The sequence below is a fragment of the Bubalus kerabau genome, chromosome 3 (genome assembly GCF_029407905.1).
Source record: "Bubalus kerabau isolate K-KA32 ecotype Philippines breed swamp buffalo chromosome 3, PCC_UOA_SB_1v2, whole genome shotgun sequence".
Lineage (NCBI taxonomy): Eukaryota > Metazoa > Chordata > Mammalia > Artiodactyla > Bovidae > Bubalus > Bubalus kerabau.
Window position 1 is genome coordinate 178,574,674 of NC_073626.1, and position 20,905 is coordinate 178,595,578.

Here is a 20,905-nt window from a genome sequence, read left to right on the forward strand (position 1 = left end):
GGACTACATCCTTGGCAGAAGAGGAGATTAGGGAAAAAAAATCTCTCGTCTGGCACAGGGAAAAACAAGGAAATGGGTATGTCTTGGCCTGCGATAGAGTGGAGGGTGGGTATTGCCCTGGGAATTTCTAATCCAAGCTCAGGCTTGTTTTTTGGTCTTTGGTTTGTATGTTTGTTTTTTGGACACACCTGTGGCTTGTGGGATCTTTGTTCCCCGAGTAGGGATTGAACCCAGGCCCTTGGCAGTGAAAGTGACAAGTCCTAACCACTGGACCACCAGGAAACTCCTCAGGGTCAGGTTTTTGGCTTGACTTGACACTCCTCACATGATCTTGGAAGCACAAGCTGAAGGATGAACATAAAATGTGTCCTGGGCCCCTAAGGATACTCTAGAAAGACACAGCATACCAGGCCTGTACAGCCTGGGGGCAGTGCTAGACTATTCCCTGGAAGGTGAAGTGGTCTCTAGAGGGACTTCCAAGGAGCAGAAGGCTGGCTCAAGCCTTCTACCAGGGCACCTGCTAGCTTCGTGTTCTCTCATGGGGCACTGCCTTTGGGAATCAGTCTGAAGGCTGCAGGGTCTGTGCTCAGAAATTTCCCCAGGTTGAGATGGAGAGCCGGCCTCAACCCCGGGCCCAAGAGCTCCCCGTGAAGAGCCCTGGACTCTAGTTCTGGAGGCAACACCAAGGACGAAGAAATAGGCCTCTGCCGCATCTCATTGGAAGACACATCAAATCAGGAATTTTAAGTTACTCACGGAATATGCAATCAAACTGAATGCATGCCACCATGACGCTATGATATAACCCAATGACAGGGCTCAGTCGGGGACAGTGTCTCAGAAGAGAAGTGTCTAGTCGGGGCCCTGAACAGGGCAGAAGAGACGAAGCTTCACTCTTGGCTCTGCCTCTCCCTGGCTGTGTCCTTGGCTAGTCCCGTCCCTTCCCCAAGCCTCCGCTGGTCCATCTAAAGTCTTTAGGTGGCCCAGACGCTAAGATTCTCCATCAAGCTGGGGAAACAGGATGAAAGAGCAAAATCCAGAGGGACTCAACCCTGAGACTGGGGAAGAGTGTGGGGTAGGGGGAGATACGGGGAGCCCAGAAGGAGCTGAGGACAGTGGTGGGCTGGGGGGGTAGTTGGTGGAAAGCTTGGACTTAGGGCCTGTGTTCTCATCTGCCTGAAACCCCGCATCCTCACCTCAACTCAGCCTCTAACATTGCACACAGGCCTCAGCGCACTCCTGAAACTGCTTTCTCGTGGTTCCAGTGACCCAGGCACCGAAGCCCTCTAGGGTCCTCAGCCTCAGCATCTCAGGAGTGGGGGAGAGTGTCACTTCCTATGTCAGCGGGCCCAGGTCCAGACTCTTCCTGCTTCACACAGTCCTCTTGTGGGTACCAGGTTATTCCTCCTAAAGTGGAATAGAAACTCTTATTCCTTTGTTCAAAAACCTCCAAGGGGGAACTTCCCGGGTGGTCCAGTGGTTAAGAATCCACCTTCTAATGCAGGGGATGTGGGTTTGATCCCTGGTTGAGGAACTCAGATCCCACATGCCACGGGGCAACCAAGCCCACACATCGCAAATAAGACCCCTGTGTGCATGTGTGCATGCTCAGTCGTGTCTGACTCTTCATGACCCCAGGGACTGTAGCCCGCCAGACTCCTCTGTCCATGGAATTTTCCAGGCAAGGATGCTGGAGTGGGGTGCCATTTCCTCCTCCAGGGGATCTTCCCAGAGATCAAACCCACATTTCCTACATTGGCAGGTGGGTTCTTTACCAGCTGAGCCACTGGGGAAAGGGAAAGGGAAGTCACTCAGTGGTGTCCAACTCTTTGCAACCCCATGGACTGTAGCCTACCAGGCTCTTCTGTCCATGGGATTTTCCAGGCAAGAGTACTGGAGTGGGTTGCCATTGCCTTCTCCAGGGGATCTTCCTGACCCAGGGATTGAACCCAGGTCTCCTGCATTGTAGGCAGATGCTTTACCATCTGAGCCACCAGGGAAGTCAAGCTACTGGGGAAGCCCCAAATAAATCCTGATGCAGCCCAATAAATAAGTAAATAAAAACCTCCAAGGATCCTTACTGCCCACTGGCTCAAGTACCAACTCATCACCCAGACACACAAGGCTCTTCATGGTACAGCCTCCACTTCTCTTCCCAGCTTTAGCTCTCTGCTACCTTGCAACAAACTCAGTTCCCCAAGCACACCTTCAACATTCTTCCTACCTCCCTGCCTCTGCTCATCCAATGAGTCCGTCCTGGAAACTCCCTTCTTTGCTGGTCAAATTACTTTCCATCAGCGATGTCCACACTACCACTTACATGAAGATCTGTCTCGATGATTTCCAAATGTAACCATGATAGTTAAGCTGCTGAAGCAAAGACAGCCTCAAATACCCAGACTTAAGTAAGCTTCCTTTGATTCTGCCTATTTTCTGACCCTAGTTTTCCAGTTTTCCTGTGATTCTGTGAGCTATTTAATGACCTCCCAATACACTCGTTCTCTGCTTAAGCTACCCAGAATTGGTTTCTGTTGCTTGCAATCGATAACCCTGACTGATACCCCCGCCCCCCTCCTAGATCGCTATCATCAAGTGAGACGCTGTACACACAGGTGCTTTGTGAACAGCGAAGCCCGGCAGAGACGTGATTTATCATTCCACTCTGTGTTTCCCCATCCACTGCCTCCCATCATCCAGCCGCCTCCGACAGAAGAGAACCAGCAAAACAACTTGCAATCACATTAGCTGAAGGGAATGAAGGGCCAGAAGAGCTAGCCGTGAGGCCAAAAATAGAGCACTCATGTTACACTTGATAATTACCTCCCTGACTTTAACTTTGGCAATTACATAATCTCAAACTTTTTTTTTTCCAATGTAAACAGAGAGCAAATAATCTCCAAAACCACTTACTGGTGATTTCTGACTCCATTTAAGTGCTTTGTTTAGATGCTTTGTTATTGAGCCACGAAGAGAGACAAAAGGGTCATTTTCTCTGTGCTATTCCGTCTCCAGTCCATGCAGCCTTCCTTCCCATATGTCTGGAAGAAGTCGCTCCCTTCTCTAAACTACTCTGGTGCAATTTTTAAAAATATAATTTATATACAGTTTACTGTATATAAGATTTCCACAAGTCTGAATCGTGGAATTTTTGCATATTTTGCATACGACCAGGGGTCCACTACCCAGATCAAGACAGAACATTTCCAGAAAGTTCCCTCATGCTTCTCCCAGCCAGTGCCCCAGTGGGAATCACACTTCTCTCCATCACCAGATCTAGAACTTCATAAAAGTGGAATCATGTGGTATGGACTTCTTTGCTTCTAGCTTCTTTCATTCAACAAGTTTTCGAGTCTCTTGGTTTGGTTTGGTTTAGTTTAGTTTTTTTTTTTTTTTTTTTTTTTTTGGCCACACCATACAGCTTGTGGCATCTCACTCAGTTCCCTGACCAGTAATCCAATTCAATAGGACCAGGAGTCCTAACCACTGGACCACCAGGGAACTCCCTTAATAACCTTTGATAAAATAACATTTATCACTTGGCGCACGCTTTCTTATTTATGTCCTCTCTCCCATCCTAGACTTGGGAGAGAGGGGGTCCATATTGAATGATACCCTTCCATAAGATGCTCCACAAGTTAGATGCTTGGTAAACAGTTCTGAAATGAACTCACCAGTGAGGATCAGAACATCAGGTGCGCTTTCTGTCTCCTTGACCGTCACCGTCTTGATGCTGTATGTGTCTATGGAGCACTACCAGGCTCTGGGCTGAGCTCTTTATATACATGCTCTTCGCATAAGCACTCACTGGATGTAGGTACAACTTTGTCTGCATTTTCCATGCATGCAGACTAAGATTAAGAGATGTGACATGACTTTCCCAAGGTCAGATCACTAAGAAGTGACAGAGCCAGGTCTCAGACTCTGGTCTGTCTGACCCAGAACCAAGATGCTAACAAATAACCTGCACTGCCCTGAAGTTACGAAGGAGACTGACATGAATGGCTCCCAAGTCCTCTGTGACAGCTCACGAACTCCTCCCATCAGCCCAGCAACACACATGATTATGCCTGTCTTTCCCACAGGTGGGAAGGCTGTGGGGCAGAAACTAACAAGTGGCCAAGACTGGAAGCTAGAATGCCTCCCCCTGGAAAGCCCTGGTCCTTTGTCTGACACCGCTGACTGCCTTTCTGCAGGACAGGCTGACTGCATGAAAGGCTTTAGCAGCTAATCTCTGTGCAGCCTGGGTGTTTGCTTCCTTGAACCAAGGTGATATCACAGTCAGAGGCCTCCTTTAAAGCACAGCGTTGGCACCTGGTAGACTGGACTGTGCGAGGCTGCGACTAGGGTGGCCCTGTCTATGAGCCTTTAAGGTGTCATCCTCAAATATTCTAAAAGAGCACACCCAAAGGAAATGCCTGTGCCCTTTCATTCTTCTGTATTGAAATCATGACGTGAGCCAGGCATCGTGCCAGGCACTGGTGAACACCGGAGGTCTGGTTTTCATTCTCATGGAGCCTCTGGTCCAGCAGGGGAAACAGAATGTGCAATGAAGGCAAGGTCAGGACCCCTGGGATCTGTAACAGGAGTCCTAACGGAGCCTGGCAGCCCCAGGAGAGCTTCAGAGAGGAAGTGATGTTCAATTTTGACCTGAGTGATGAGCTGGGGTTAGTAGTTGAGGGAAGTAGAGTGTGTATGTTGGAGGAGGCAGTTGAGGCGGAGGGAGCGGTGTATGAAAACAGCCTGAAGCAGGAAGAGGAACCTCGGGAGGGGTCACGAGGGCAGAGATATTCACCTTGTTCACATCCAAACACATAGTACCACACCTGGCACCAATGAGGCGCTCTATAAATACCTGGCTGCCTGAATGAATGATTGAGTGAATGCTTATATGAAATTCCTCCTAGCTGAAGTAGAGTGGAGGAGGAGTCTGAGAAGGAGGAGTCTGAGACGTGGGCATCAGCCTGAGAAGAAGTCTGAGAGGTGGGCATCAGCCAGATCATGCAGGGTCTTGAAGGTCATGGTTAACTAGGACTTTATAGAAGGGAAATGGAAGAACAACAATAATGACCTCAAAGAGATGGGAAGGGATACGAATGATGCTCAGTTGTGGCATGATCTTAATGGCATTTTTAAACAGTCGCATTGGCTACTGAGGAGAGGATGGCCTGGCAGAGCAGGTAGCTGGAGGTGACAGTAGTGATGATGGGAAGGGAAGAACGTGGAAAGACTCAGGAGAGTGAGGGGTGGAATGATCAGGACTTGACACAAGGATGACTCACACACACACACATGCTTCTGGCTAGCTCAGCAGGCTGGGTGATGCGGCCACTCACCCTGGTAGGGGAACAGGTAGAGAAAATGAGGAGTTTTTATACATACTGAAATTAAGATGCCCAAGAAACATCCAAACAAAAAAGTCAAGTAGGCTGTGGGATGTGTGGGCTGGTTCCCAGAGGATGGCTGACATCTAGATAGCTGAAACCACAGGCAAGAATATCACCCACGCAGAGAACAAAGCAAGAGGAGGCTAGGACCTAGAACTCAGCCTGAAGTAGCTACACACGGGAAGAGAAGTCAGTCGATGAAACGAAAAGGGGAGAGAGGCAGGTAGTAAACTAGAGAGCACGGGGTCACACAAGTTGGAAGGAGAATGTTTTAAGAAAGAAGCAGTCTTCTGAATTAAGAATGAGGATTGAAATGTTTCCAGTGGGTGTATCAATAGGAAAGCTATGGAAGACATCAGTTTCTATAAAAATGTAAGTGATGATTACTTTTATCTCAGTCCTAAGGAAGGAGACTTGGAGAAGGAAATGGCAACCCACTCCAGTATTCTAGCCTGGACAATTCCATGGACAGAGAAGCCTGGTGGGCTACAGTCCATGGGGTCTACATGGCTACAGTCCAAAGAGTTGGATAGGACTGAGCGACTAACACACGCACACACGCACACACACGCACACACAAGGAAGGAGACTATGTTCCAGAAACAGGACTTGGGAACCCTCTAATAAGGGAGGCTCTGGACACTGGGAACCTCACAGGTTAATTGTAATCCTTTCCCCTTTGGGGTCAGGCTTTCTGTCTTTGAGAGAAAGAAAAGCTGTCCGTGAGGAGCTTCAGATACAGGAGGAAAGAGCCTTGGAAAACACACTCATAACGCATCAGCAAGGACATGTGACATAGCATGGAAAAAACCAGAGCCCCATGATTCATTCATTCAACAACACATGTATTGAGTCTACTACTTACCTGACACAAAGATCTCAGTCCATTGACTATTTCTTGAGCTACTAGGGCATGCATCGCATTAATTCCACGAGTCTTTTGTCCTTTCAACAAAAGGGTAAATTCTCAGAGCAGAATGTCTCCCACCAAATTGGGATAACTCAGCTATTCTTGGCAATTCACCAGTCTCACAATTTCTCATGAAACCATTCCTTCTACCCATAATGCCCTCCAACTGCCTAAACCCTCCTTTTCAAGGCCCAGTTCAGATGTCACTTCCTCTGTGAACTTTCCCCAAATGCCTCAAACTTAATCCTCCATTCTCAGAGTTCCTAAGGGCCAGAAATAGTTTTTCTCTTCCTACATAGTGTTGATTTCCGTGTGAGGCTTCTGTCTGCCATCTATATCTCTTCTTACAACCCTCAATGCCTAGTAGAGCTGCTTAGTAAGTTTGTCAAAAAATCAGGTACCTGCCGCCTCCGCCAGGTCCCTGGTCAAAATACAGTTCTACTCTCAAGACTGGAGGGAACCGACAATTTAGAAAATGCTCCTCTGACGCCACCTCCCGGCTAGATGGGAAATGACAGCTCCTGATCGTGGGCTTTCCACGCAAATTGTTCTCTCATTCATTCTTTCATCACGTCTATGCTGCTGCTGCTGCTGCTAAGTCGCTTCAGTCGTGTCCGACTCTGTGCGACCCCATAAACGGCGGCCCACCAGGCTCCCCCGTCCCTGGGATTCTCCAGGCAAGAACACTGGAGTAGGTTGCCATTTCCTTCTCATCACGTCTATGCCAGGCTCTAAGTATACTGGTGAACAAGACAAATGCAGTTCCTGACCTCAAAAAAGTTTAGCATCTAGGGAAGAAGACAGTCTCAGAACTAGAGTGTGGTATGATCCTGAACGTTTTAAGACCTCAGGAAAGGGGGCTGCTTTGCCTGTCCCTCAGGCTGCCATGTGCCGAGGCCATGACTGGGACAGGGTCTAAGCAGGACACTGTCCTTTTGTGGCACTTGGGCTCTCGATTGGGAAGGAGGTTCTCCATGTTTCACCCACCATACACCCCCCCAACGCTTTTGTTTTTCAAAGTTTATTGATAACAAGAAAAACAGTACACACTACAAAATAGTTCTCGTTTGATGCCTCTAAATGGCTGGTCCTTGAGTCCATGTCTTCTAGTCTTGAAATCAGTTTTAGAGCAGGAAGAGACCTTCATCCTTTCATTCATTCATCCTGTAGTTACTTATTGAGCACTGTTAGGTGCCAGGCATTGTGTTAAGTGCTGAGGACATAGTAGGGAATAAGGACATGTTTGTGTTCTCTTTGGGGAGACAGGAAACAAAGCAAGTACACAACTTTTAATATTTATGTATTTATTTGTAATAGGTGGTACACTGTATGATTCAAAATACAAAAAGGTACACAGTGAAGCCTCCCATTCCTGCCCCTAGCCACCTAGCCCCCTCCATAGAGGCCAGCAATGTTATCAGTTTCTTCTGTACCCGTCCAGAGAAAACATATGAATATACAAGCAAATATATTCTCCCCACCCCCCACCTTTTATACAAACGGTGGTATTCTACACACTCTACACTGCACCTTGGGATTTTTTTCACTTAACAATATATCTTAAGAAATCATTCTATATCAATACATAGCTATCTTTTGTATAATTGTATGGTATTCCATTGTGTGAATGTTGAATGATTTAAAATAATAAATGTTAGGATTTAAACAGAAATAGGGAGGTGAATTTTAAAAAACAAAGGAGTACTGGCTTTACCTTCAGTGATCAGGAAAGAATGCTCACGCTCAGGAAATGATGTTGAAGCTGAGTTCGAGAAAAAAAAAAGAGAAAGAGAGAGGAAATCACCAGAACACAGGAAGAACAACATGCAAGCAAGACAAAGGACTGCCAAGGTAGAAATGAGCTTGGCATACTGGAGGGGCTGGAGACCACTGTGGCTGAAACCAGGGCCAGACGGTGATGGGCCCTGCAGGCCAGGAGAAGGAGCGCAGGGGAGATCTAACTGCAGCGGGCAGCTGTTAGAGGGCTCAAGAGAGAAATGGGCGTGCTCTGATTTATATGTGTACATTCACTCAGGCAGCCGTGTGGAAGGAGGATTAAAGGACAAGAGTGACAGATGAGAAAGGAGGCAGATGCAGTACCCCAGGCAGGAAATAAAAACAGCATGGAGAGGTGGTGCAATGCAGATGAAAAACACCGACAGTGTGGGAATTTATTTTGGTAGCAGGGTTGACATGATTGGAAGGTCAACCTCATAGATCATTTAGCCTAGTTCCCTCACTTCCTGGGCTGACCAAGCCTAAATGACTTGCTTGCCACAGGTTACAGAGCGCCTTTATGATAGATCCAGGGCTAGAATTCAAGGCTTCTGGCTTCCAGGTCAGTATTTTATCTCCCCAAGAAATCTGGAATTGGAGAATAGAAACTATATTTTTAAAATTCTGTTAACCAGTAATTGATATTCAATTATTTTAAATTGTGTCAGCTTTTTGTTAGCTTTCCTGACTCTCCACCTTAGAGACACAGATCTGTGGTGAGTGTGATCTCAGGTTTACTGCTGCCTACTGTAAGCCCAGAGCAAGGGAAGCAGGCAGTATGGGAGATGGAAGAGCAAATGTAAACAGGATAGTCTGGAGAGATCTCGCCGGTGCGGGAATCCCTGCTGAAAAAGGGGCGAGTGGGACTTGCAGATAAACAAGGGAAGGTATTCCAGGCGGAAGACCCAACCAGGGTGCAGGCTCTGTGATAGGAACCTGGCGTGTCTGAAGAGAAGCGGGGAGGACAAGGTGAGTGAAAAAGACAAGCACAGTGAGAGGAAAATGGAATTGCGATACTCAAGATGGCATAAGAATTTGTGAGCTGCTGAAGGCTTTGGCCTCTAGAGTGAGATGGGAGCCAAGACAAAGCCTGAGCTCCAAAGTGGCATGATCTAATGTACTTTTCCACAGGATCCCTGTATTGCTGTGTGGAGGACAGAAAGTGAAAGTCGCTCAGTCATGGCCGACTCTTTGTGACCCCATGGACCCCATGGAATTCTCCAGGCCAGAATACTGGAGTGGGTAGCCTTTCCCTTCTTCAGGGGATCTTCCCAACCCAGGGATCGAACCCAGGTCTCCTGCATTGCAGGCAGGTTCTGTACCAGCTGAACCACCAGGGGAGCCCAAGAACACTGGAGTGAGCCCAAGAATACTGGAGTGAGTAACCTATCTCTTCTCCAGCGGATCTTCCTGACCCAGGAATCAAACTGGGGTCTTCTGCATTGCAGGCGGATTCTTTACCACTGAGCTATCAGGGAAACCAGCTCAAAGACTGGTGCAGCCATCTAGGTGAGACAGGATGATTACTTGACCATAGATATGCTAAGTGGACAACCAGTAAGACTTACGGACAATTACGACGCAGGAATTAAGGAAGAGAGTTGAACATTACTCTCAGGATTTGGCCTGAGAAATGAGAGAGATGAAGTTATTACATGAGATGGAGCAGATGAGGAGGGGAGGGGTGTAGGTTTATACAAGTGTTAGGTTTGAGATGTTGGAGAGACTTACGTGGAGAGACTGCACTGGCAACTGAATATACCAGAGTGCCAGGGACAGACCTGAAATGACTACATTTGGGAGCAGTTGGCACATGGATGGTGTTTAAAGCCCTTCGACTGGATGAAATCTAGTAAGTATAGGTCAAGGACTAAGCCCCTAGATCACTCTGGCATCAAGAGGGCAAAAAGCAGAGGAAAAACCAACCACGGAGACTAAGTAGGAACAACCAGTAAAATAAGAGGAAAACCAGGAAGTGTGTGTGCCATGCTGGAATCCAAGTGAAGAAAGTATATCAAGGAGATCACATGCCATTTATAGGTCAAATAGGGGCTGAGAATTAACAATGTAAGGTCACTGGTGACCTTGACAGGATCAGTGCCACTGAAATGAAGAGGATGAAAGCCTGATTGGAGTGGGTTAGAGAAAATGAGGGGGAAATGGAGCCAGGGAGTAACAGCTTCCTCTTTGGGGTCTTGCTGCAAAGAGAAAGAGACATGAGTTGTAACTGACAGAAGAAATGGGCAAAAAGGCAGCACATTTTTATGCTGATGGGAATGATTCAACAAAGGTAAAATTGGGATGTGGAAGATTTGATGGAGTGATGTTCCTGAGATGCTGAAAGACTAAGGTCTGGTGCGCAAAGGGACTCTTTATGGAAACATACATAGTCCCAAACGCATTGGTTCACAAACTCCTAAACTTCATCAGAATCACTTGGAGCACTTACTCAAGCACAGATTGCTGGGCCCCATCCTCAGAATTTGATTCAATAGGTCTGAAGTGGAATCCAGTAATTTGCATTTCTGACAAGTTCCCCAGTGGTGCTGATACTGCTGGCCTGGAGACCAGGCTTTAATAAACATCAATCCACAGTTATGAGGTAAGTAGATGTAGTGCCAGGAGTTGGTGATTTTCATTCTGATTGCTTCATTTTTCTCAGTCATGTAAAGTCATTGAGAGTGAAGATGGGATATGAGGTGTTGGGAGGAAATGGTAGGAAATGGTTATCTTGTGAGTAGGAAAAGTGAATAGATGGGGGAAATGTTGAAACGACCCCCCCTCCTGAGGTTGATGATCATGAATCTAAGACAAGACCCTGGCTGAATGTTTTTATCCAACCACTGTGAACTGCACAGGTGCGGGTAGGGGAAGAGTCTTATGTAACCAAGACTGTGGTTTGTCAATTAAAACAGATGAAGAGAAAGGGGCATGAGAGCTGACAGTGAACACAAGGTGGGAGGGAGATAATGAGGACCATGAAGTTTAGGTAACGAGAGAGAGGAGGTGCTGTGAGGTAAACTGATCCTTTTCTCAAAAGTGAGTGCTTTCTTCTCAAAGCGTTACCCAGCTTGTCTTCATCACTCACCTCTCTGAATTTGTTAGCATGACTCTTCCAGCCTCAAACATTTGTGTTCTTTACTCTATAGCACTCATCCCAGAATTGAAGTCCCACTGAAGGAAGGGCTTTCAGTTTTCCGCTGTGGCCCCAGTGCCTAGAATTCTGCCTGGCATTTAGCGGTGCCCCCCAACATTATCCTCCTTATCCCAATCCTGGCCAGCTCATTCTTCAACCACATCCAGGGCATGTCCTAGACTTCTGCATCAAAGTACCTTGACTTGGAATGACATTCATCTGAAAACACAGTGCCTAACTCTTCAAGTTGAAAGACTTTGGGGAAATGTTGGTCTGGAAAATTTGGGTCCCAGTGCTTAAGAACAACAAGATGACAAGTTCAAGGTTCTGCCAGGTAGCTTTTGATGACAGAAACCTAGGTCCTTGGGGCACTACTCACTCCAGGATCCTGGGTCAACCATATTGTTCTAGAAGACCTGGGTCCTTCTCAGGCAGACCAAAATAGAAAAATTGCTGAAATTTTGATGGGGAAGGGGCAGGGAGGCACACACTGTAGATGGTTCAGTATTATTCCATCTCTGTAAAATAACTTAAAATTATATGCATTATATTCAGGAATACACACATGCTATATACTATATACTGAATTTACATATAAAGCAATCTGTTTAATGGTTTAGAAGGATAGATAGCAAAGTATTATACCAAGATATACTTTTTTTAGTCTATATATGTAACTGTCTGGACAGGTTGTTTTGTTTTGATTAGAAAAGCTCTAGTAGTTAAAATGAATCTAAATTCCCACAAAAACCATATACCAAGTGGCTTCAGAGGTCAATTCCTCTTTCCAGTGAAGAAATACGCGCAAAGAGTAATTCCCTGGCTTTCCCAATCAGATGTCTCATTGATGGAGCAGAGTACCTAGGAGTGAGCTCAAACTGCCAACAGGAAGATGAAGAGGCAAGGAGCTCATGTGGTTCCCACTGAGTAAGAAAAATCTAGGAAGATCCAGTACTGAAAGGGAAACCTGCTGGGTATAGCCCCTCTGTTCTTCCTACTCTGTGTACCTCCCACAACTGTAAACCCGCACTACATTGCAATCCTTGAACTAAATTGAGGACAAGAATCTTAATCATTCCCTCTCCCCCAGTGCCCAACAGCACCAACAGGGGCTCACAAAATACAGACTGAATGACTGAATAGATGGGAAAAGCAGATGAACACACTCTCACGAAAAACTGGACAAAGCAGCAAAATTGGGAGTTTCTTTAGGGAGCTTCCCCTTAAAGGGAAACTCCAGGGTAACTTTATTTTTAGAGCACGTGAACACTGCCCATCGCCAGCAGGTGGGGCCACAGTAACAGTTTGACAACCTTCAGCCAGCCACCCGGTTGAGCATTATTTTAAAAGTTAGAAGAAAGCAGCAAGTCATGCATGGCACTAATGTCATCTCTGCCCTGCTAGCAGGATAGTGCGAAACCCCAGTTCCCTGTCCTTAAGGCAGCAGAGACCCAGCTCACCTGTGAAGGTAACAAGCTTGGCACTGAGAGAGGCTTTTGCAAGAGCGCAAAAGCAGTATCCTCACCATCTTGAACCCACATTTCTCGCGGTCAAAGTCAGGGGAAAATCAGACCAAAAGACAGGGTATGCACAGCGGCCCCTCCGCCCCAGGCTGCAGCGGGCTAGTTAGTGGGGTTGCGGGAGTAGAGAGAATCAGGTTAGCAGGGCACAAGTTTCCGCCTCCCTGTGGGTCACGATGCCATGGCCACCAGGTGCAGCACCAACCTGCGCGCGCTGTCCAGTCACGGAGCCCAGCGACGGGAACAAGGGCGGGCGGGTGCCCTATGCTCGCTCCCCTGCAGGCGAGGCTAGAGCCAGTCCAGGGAGCCTGCAAGCAGAGCCCTGCAGGTTTGTGGGGCATCTTCCAACCCACTTAATCTCCCTGCGGCTTATTACCCTGCAGCCATGTCAGCTTTCCACATGCAAACCCAGCAGTTGTAACAAGTATTAGTTGCAAAGAAAGGCTTGTCTCAGGGGTAAGGAGTTTCACCCGCTGACAGAAACAGGGCTAGCAGTGAGAGATACAGTCGTGAGAAAGTGGCAATACTATCACAGGCAAAAAACAGGAAGATTGTAAACTGGCTTTATGAAACCTGAATTCTTAGGACACTTAAACTCATTTTCATTTTCAGAGGGAAGGCTCCTACATTCATGACACAAGACTACATTTCCAGGAGGAAAAAAATCATTTTTCAAGTAAGAATGGGAATATTCAAGTGCTATCTGCTCCCTAATGAAAAACGTCAGCATATGACCACTTACTTTTCCACAGGCAGAAAAAGCTCTGAACCCCTAAAATAGTTTAGGTGGGGTGGAAGACAGGATTTTCAACATTTTGGGTCTCTAATTTACAACACTAAAAAGACAGAAATTAATGAAGGGTGCAAACCAACCCGTACTCATTGGCCCCCACTGTAGATGAAGTATTAATAAGCCAAGCGAAAAGCCCTCTCCACAACTCCAGAAGACTGGTACACAGCTCTACAAAAGTGGAAGAGATGAGTGGTTAGGTGTTTTGATTAGGCTAAGTAATTCTTCACTTATACAAGAAATAAAGCTCCCACTTTAATAATCCATTGCAATTCAAAGTGTTGCTTTATAAAAAAAATCAAGGGTTGGTTTCTAAATATTCTCCAATAAAAAGAACCTTCGTTCCTTGGAAAAATGGGGCTGAGAGACTAAAAATACAAGACTAGCCAAGAACATCTTATAGTACATACCAGAATGTCAAGGAAAGGCTCCAAAGAACACTGGGGGCATGTCAAAAGGACACAGGAGCCAACTTGAAGGAGCTCCCGCGACCAAAGCTGGACAATTTGAGCAACAAGTGATAGCAGTGACACATAGAATAAAATACTTAAGAGTCCATAATGATGTCACTAAATAAATAAAATGGGGACAAGGGACAGTGTCTCCTTATAGAATTCTAATAGTACAAATGTAGAATAATAGACATAATGAATTAACACTTGGTAAATATCACACACTTGACAGCCAGTGAATAACAATCCAAGGTGTCAAAATTAGTGAACAAAGATTGTTTAAAATTATATCCCTCCACAAGTTACTTATTCACTACAAAGAGAAACAATAACTTTACAGTGGAGAAACACAGCAAATACTACCTTAATGTGATCAAAGTTAATTAACACCACCAATAATACATATGGACATCATGTATCCAGATATAATGCACCAAGAAGGGCATATGATTTTTGCAGTATTCTTACCAAAATATAACTTCAATCCAGTGGTGAGACAGTATTAAAGTCAATTCGAGGGGCACTATATATAAACAACTGGCCAGTACTCTTCCCAAGTGTCAAAATCATAAAAGATAAAGGCTGAAGAACTTGCAGTCCACAAACTAAAGACAACTAAACACACCATGGGATCCTGGACTGAATGCTGAGCTGGAAATAAAGACACTCCTTGAACAAATGGCACAGGCAAATAAGGTCTACAGATTAGTTAACAGTACTGGATCGATATTTACTGCTTTTGAAAATGGTTCAGTGGCTTATATAAAATGTTAGCATTTAGGGGAAGCTGAGTGAAGGGTATATGAGAACTCTTCACACCATTTTTGCAAAGTTTTTAAAAAATGGAACATGGTTGGAGAACGGTAGCCAATTAAGTATTAAATCAAGTGAATGCAAGACTTACACAGTTTGTTCACATTAAAGATTTAAAATGCTCTGAGTTAACACTGATGGCACGCTGTGAGACTGTTCCGTTTCCCTTCATATTCAACAAAGGAGAAAGGTGAACAAGCATGGCTGTTGGGAGTCTTACATTCACAAATGACAAACAAAGCATTAAGAGCAAATAGTCAAAAGTCAACAATTTCCACTGGCAAAGTTGTCATTAGCAAATGAGAGAACTAGTTTAGCTGCATTTTGGGATCTTCACCAAACCAACTTTTGGACAAACTCTTTAAGAGCGAATATAATCTAATTTTTATACTACTTATATATTAAAAGTCCAATATGTTTTTTTTTTTAAAAAAACACACAAATCTAACATCCTAACTCCCTCAATACTCACTCAAGTGAGCAGCCTTGTTAAAGGCTCCAAATTCCTTTCAGCTTGTCCTCAAAGCAATACCAGCATTTTCTATGTGATGTAAAAGTAAAGACTGGCTTAAATACTGAGGCAGTAACATTTCGAATTGCAGAAAAGCATCTTAAATGATCTCATATCCAACTTGAATACAATGTAGGAAAATCTAGCTGAAACTGATTTTGAATTTGCTTTTCTCAGGATATTTTTTCCCTTTCAAAAGTGAAATACTAAACCTCCATTAAGCCCATGGGAGTCCTCTAGAAGTCACAGAAGTCTCACCTTAAGTTGAATGCAATAAATGTTACATTTCCAATTTGAAACTGGGCATCCTCAAACTGATAAAAGCACAAAGGACTCCCTGATTTGGGGGGAATGTATTTCAAAAAGCTTAGCAAATAGGAATATCTAGATATACTGGACTGTGTCTCAGGCAGAGCAAAGTTCTCAACTCTAAGTGTTAACAATAATGCTAGTTATTAATCAGCAATTTATTAATTTTATCACACTCTTGAGTTAGTAGCCTGGGTTGTGTAGAATGGGATGAATAAATCATTTGAGGGCAAAACACAATCCAACAGTATTATCTATTTTCTGAACCCTTTCTTATTATGGAAGTTTTTACATTTAACTGAGACACCTTAAGGGCTAAAAATCTGTAAGAAAAAAGAGAATCTCCAAACCTTAGAAAATAAATAATGATGAATCAATTACCCTTATGGTTACATGGTTCACAAAGGATTGTGAAATTCCCATTGGAATTTCTTATTCTTGGGACACATGGAAACCTGCCTAAGTCAGTCATATTTCAGATTAAACATGTATATCCTTGATACTGGGCTCTACCTATTTTGCACAGAAGATATGTGGCCAGGTTACTACAGGGTTATTATTATTAGCACAGTGCCTGCCAGGCAACTAATACAGACTCACAATCAAATATTTGTTGAACAATTTAGCATAGCAGTGGCACTACCTTCTCAGGAAGTATCCAGAAATAAAGCATTATGAATATTGGCCCACCTTGCTTTGCAGTGGTCATGGTTATCCAACCCTGGGTACAAAGCAATTTCTGAACTATTCCATCTCAGTGAACTTTCTAAAAATGGTTGCTGTCTCACCTCGCGAAACTCCTTGTACTCCAAAGCTTTCACAAAACATAGCAAATCAAATAATACTAATAAATGGTACTAGAAGTGATGCTCAACAGGATCTCACGTTTATTGAGAAGTGATTAATGGTAAAAAGAAAGGCAATGCCCTTTCCTCATTGGCTGAACAAGAAACTGAAGAAACATTCACTACACGTTTTTACAATATTTTTCTCTTCCAAAATGCATTTCTGTAAACAAGTTTTTACCACTGTTCTTAGCTTTGAAATCAAATTAATCCTGACTTAATCAGTATAATGTACAAGAACAGAACATTTCTTAGGACTCCTAGTACTTTACTTTGAGTAACAAAGGGTCAGAGAAAATGAACCACCCTTAAAGACACAACCTTGGGTAACACTGTTAAATTCTCCAAGACAGAAATTCTTCATAAAAATGTTCTTCCAGTTTGGAAGGAAAAAACCAAATTCCCACTTTCTGGGGTGGATGCCCAAAACCTTCAAAACTCAAGTGTTCTCCAAGTGCAAATGTCAAAACGGGGGGAGGAAAGGGTTTAAAAATTAGAGAAAACTGTATGTACTTACGGACTTTAAAATCCGAAAAACATAGTAAAAAGACAAAAAAACAAAGCATTATGCTCTGAAATCACAACCAAAGCCAAAATAAAAGGGACATTTTTCACCTAAACTACCTAGAGGGATTTTTTGTTTAGTTTTTCCTTTTTCTTTTTTTTTTCATTTTCCAGTTAAGTCCTATGTCATTTGTGAAATTCCAATACTTAAACTGCAAGTCTGCAATCGTCTCTGAAGTCAATGAAATTAAGAAAAAAGTCCTAATTCTCTTGAAGGTCATTTTTTTTCCTCTTAGGATATGCAGATGCAACCGTTGCTGCAGTCTGTGCAGAACTGCCTCTTATTTCCCACGACCTTGACGTTCCTACAGAAGTTAAAAAAAAAAATTGAAATGGTTAGTTAAAACTTATCTGAACAAGAATTAAAACTTCATAGAATAACACTACAAAAAATTAATTATTTGAGCTAAACAGAAGATTCCCCACAGGTAAAGACTTTTTACTTCTAATATTTTAATTTTAAAAATTTATTTTTGGCTGTGCTGGGTCTTTGCTGCTGCCATGGCTACTGTCTAGTTGCGGTGCAAGGGCTTCTCATTTCAGCAGCTTCTCTCGTTTGCAGAGCATGGGCTTGGGGTGTGGGCTTCAGTAGGGGCAGCTCCTAGGGCTCTAGAGCACAGGCTCAATAGTTGTGGCCCACGGGCTTAGCTGCTCCACAGCATGTGGGATCTTTCCAGATCAGGGATCAAACCTGTGTCTCCTGCATTGACAGGTGAGTTCTTTACCACTGAGCCACCAGGGAAGCTCTACTTCTAATATTTTAAACGGAAGTACTAACACTCACGAACCCTAAGTAATATGAAATTATTTTTCTTGCGTAAGCCCTGAACAATACCAGAGTCATCCTCTATTATCCCAAGGCATTAAACATATTCACAGGCGTCAATTTCCTTCTTGTTTTTGGTATAGTGAGGATATGTATCTAGGCCACGGGAGAATTAATGAGCTGACATACAGAAAGCTCTTACTCCACAGCAGGCAAGAAAATCATCCTTTTCCCCAAGGGAGAGTTTAAAATCCACTCAGAAATGGATTTTGAAAACTGAATGCAATACTTATGTTTTCCCTGAAATAAATCTAAATGCTCCTTTCTTACTAAGAATCATTCCTTTATCAGCTTTTCATAAATTTACCCTAAACATCATTCCATTTCACACATTACCTCACAAAGGAATTTTAAAACATACAACTAAATCCGCATGCCTTTTAAAAGCAAAAAACAAAAGCAAAAGCATTAAGTGGTTAGGAGCAAGTGCACATACCTGAACTTAAGACTCGATTCATCAAGCTACGTAAGTAGTCATTTGCTCCTATTCACCTTATGGTAACTATAGTTCTGAAGTTAAATATTCCTATTTAAAAAACAACAAAAAAAGCCAACTACCACTTATGGGCTACCACATTCCAGGAACTGTACATAACGATCTTCATAACCAACCTGCAACGACTGAACTATTCCCGCTTTAGTGATAAAAAACTAAAATTCAAAATAGTTACTTGACCAAGGTTTCCCAAGAACCAAGATTTCAAACCCATGGCTATGTGGTTCTTTGTCTACAACATGTAGGAATATTTATGCAAAAGTCAACAAAGTGAAGTGAGGCTTTGTGGTGAACTGACTACCCTACCACTAAATTACTCCATGGATATAAAAAAACAGTAAACTATCCAGAAGGAGCAGTTATCTTTTTGTGATGTCCTATTGGACGTATCTGGAATTCAGAGATAAACTCACCAACATACAAAGATGTGGGATACTATTTTCAAAATAAGTCATTTGGAAATTTCAAACAATAAAATTAACAAAAAAAATTCACCCACATGCTATTTCTGGAATTCAAACTCAATTCAACAATTTGAAAAAGGAAAAGGAACAAAAGAATAAGAAATTAAATCCAACATAAATAAGGGACCTCAAAAATTCTGATGTTCCTGAGCTGCAATATTGACCCCCCCCACACACTTTCTATATAACTGTCCCAAAGTTTTGATGATGGATATATTATTTATAATAGGAAAATTCCAACTAAAAAAACCTCTGGCACTGACCAAAATGAAACTTTCAACAGCACATCGATTCTCATATCAGTCTTTTTTTTTAATTGAAACATAGCTGATTTACAATGTTGTGCTAGTTTCAAGCATATAGTAAAGTGATTCAGTTACATATTTTCTTTTTCATCATGGGTTATTACAAAATACTGAATGTATCCTATGCTGTAACAGTAGGTTCTATCAATTGTTTTTTTTTCTTTTTTTTATTGAAGTATAATTGCTTTACAGAATTTTTCTCCTATCAATCTTAAACTTACCTACCTAGTTCAGTCTTTCTTAATTTGGATGAATGCTATTTATCTAACCTCTCTTCTATTGCTAATCAAAATCTATCTTTCCTTTCAGGAAATATGGACTTTTTTCATGTTTCTTAATTAAATCTCATTCTTATAGTTTTAAGCCAAGAATGCTTGGAATACCTAGCCTTCTGACCTTTAGGGTACCGTTCAAAACTCCTTCCTTGAGACTTCCTTAACCACTGCAGTTTTCAAGGTACTTCTAAATCTGCCACCACAATTGAAAATTAAATTGTTTTGTTTCATAGAAAATTAGTCCCAACTCAACCAAAAGCTCCTAGAAAGCAAAGAAAAGGTCTTCAATTAAGCTCACTCACAAACTTACTTACAAGTCTGGCAGTGGATAACAGGCTACAACTGACTTTTAAATAAAATTCTGGTTCTTATCACAAGGAAAAAAAATGCTAATGGACGTTAATTAAACTTATTGTGGTAAGCATTTCTCAATATACACATTTATCAAATAACTATGCTGCAGTCCACATTTAACAATGCTGTTTGTCAATTATATCTCAAAAAACTGGGAAAAATCCCTAGAGACAATTTCTATTACCAGTTCCTCCTGTCCTTTCTGAGTTATGTTAAGCAGATAAAAGCTGGTATTGTTTGTTTTTTGCTTCTCACAAGTAGCATATAACACTCCCTTCACTTTGCTTTCTCCCCCCTCACTTAATACATCCTGCAGACGGTTCAATTTCAGCACATATACATCTGCTTTTTTATGGATCTGGGAGCACCCTCCTTCCTAGCTCTGAATATAAGTACTGAAGATCTAAAAGAAAAGTAGTTCTCAAAGACATGCTGAATGAAAAGAAGCCTTACACAAAAACAATGAACACATAATGCATGACTCTAATTATGTGAAGTTTTATAACGGAAAACAAATCTGTGGGGACAAAATTAGAAAAGTAGTTGTCTTTGGTGAAGCAGGGGTGGGACTAAGAAGGGGCATGAGGGAAACTTCTAGGATGCTTTTTTTGTATCTTTTTTTAATTATTATTTTTGATGTAGATAATTTTTAAAATCCTTATTGAATTTGCTGCTTCTGTGTTACACTTTGGATTTTTAGTGAGAGGTAGGTGGGATCTTGGCTCCCCACCAGGGATCGAACCTGCACCTCTTTACATTGGGTCACCTTCCTGGTGACCAGGAAGTCCTCATTCTATATCTTCATAGGAGTTTGAGTTACATAAATAGGTACGTTTGTCAGCATTCCACAAATATACACTTGTGCGTTTCATGTAAGTTAAACTCAGAAAAGTACATAAAACAAATACTGTGCTCTAATAATGACATGTATGCTGAAATGTTTAGGGGTGAACTGTACTGATAATGACAATTTCTTTGTAATGCATCAAAAAATAAAATGGACTGGTAGACAAAAAAAAAAACAAAAAACTGGGGGAATAATTCTGCCAACTATTTCTTATTTTAATATAATGTGGCCCCAAGAATACAAATAAACTTATATGCTCCAAAGCTAAATTAGAAAACCTAGACTCTGCCGAATCTGTTTTCCCCTAAGAAATACATTTATAGGAAAT

At 42.9% G+C, this 20,905-nt stretch overlaps 1 protein-coding gene across 1 annotated transcript in view; it reads right to left on the bottom strand.

Moving 5' to 3' along the window:
* Nucleotides 1-16,465: 16,465 nt before the first annotated feature.
* The window catches only part of YTHDF2 (YTH N6-methyladenosine RNA binding protein F2), a 30,189-nt gene continuing 25,749 nt past the window's right edge, over nt 16,466-20,905 (bottom strand). The window contains exon 5 of the mRNA XM_055573928.1: nt 16,466-17,315. Coding sequence (XP_055429903.1) covers nt 17,292-17,315 — 24 coding nt within the window. The 3' untranslated portion in view covers nt 16,466-17,291. The remainder of the gene's footprint in view (nt 17,316-20,905) is intronic.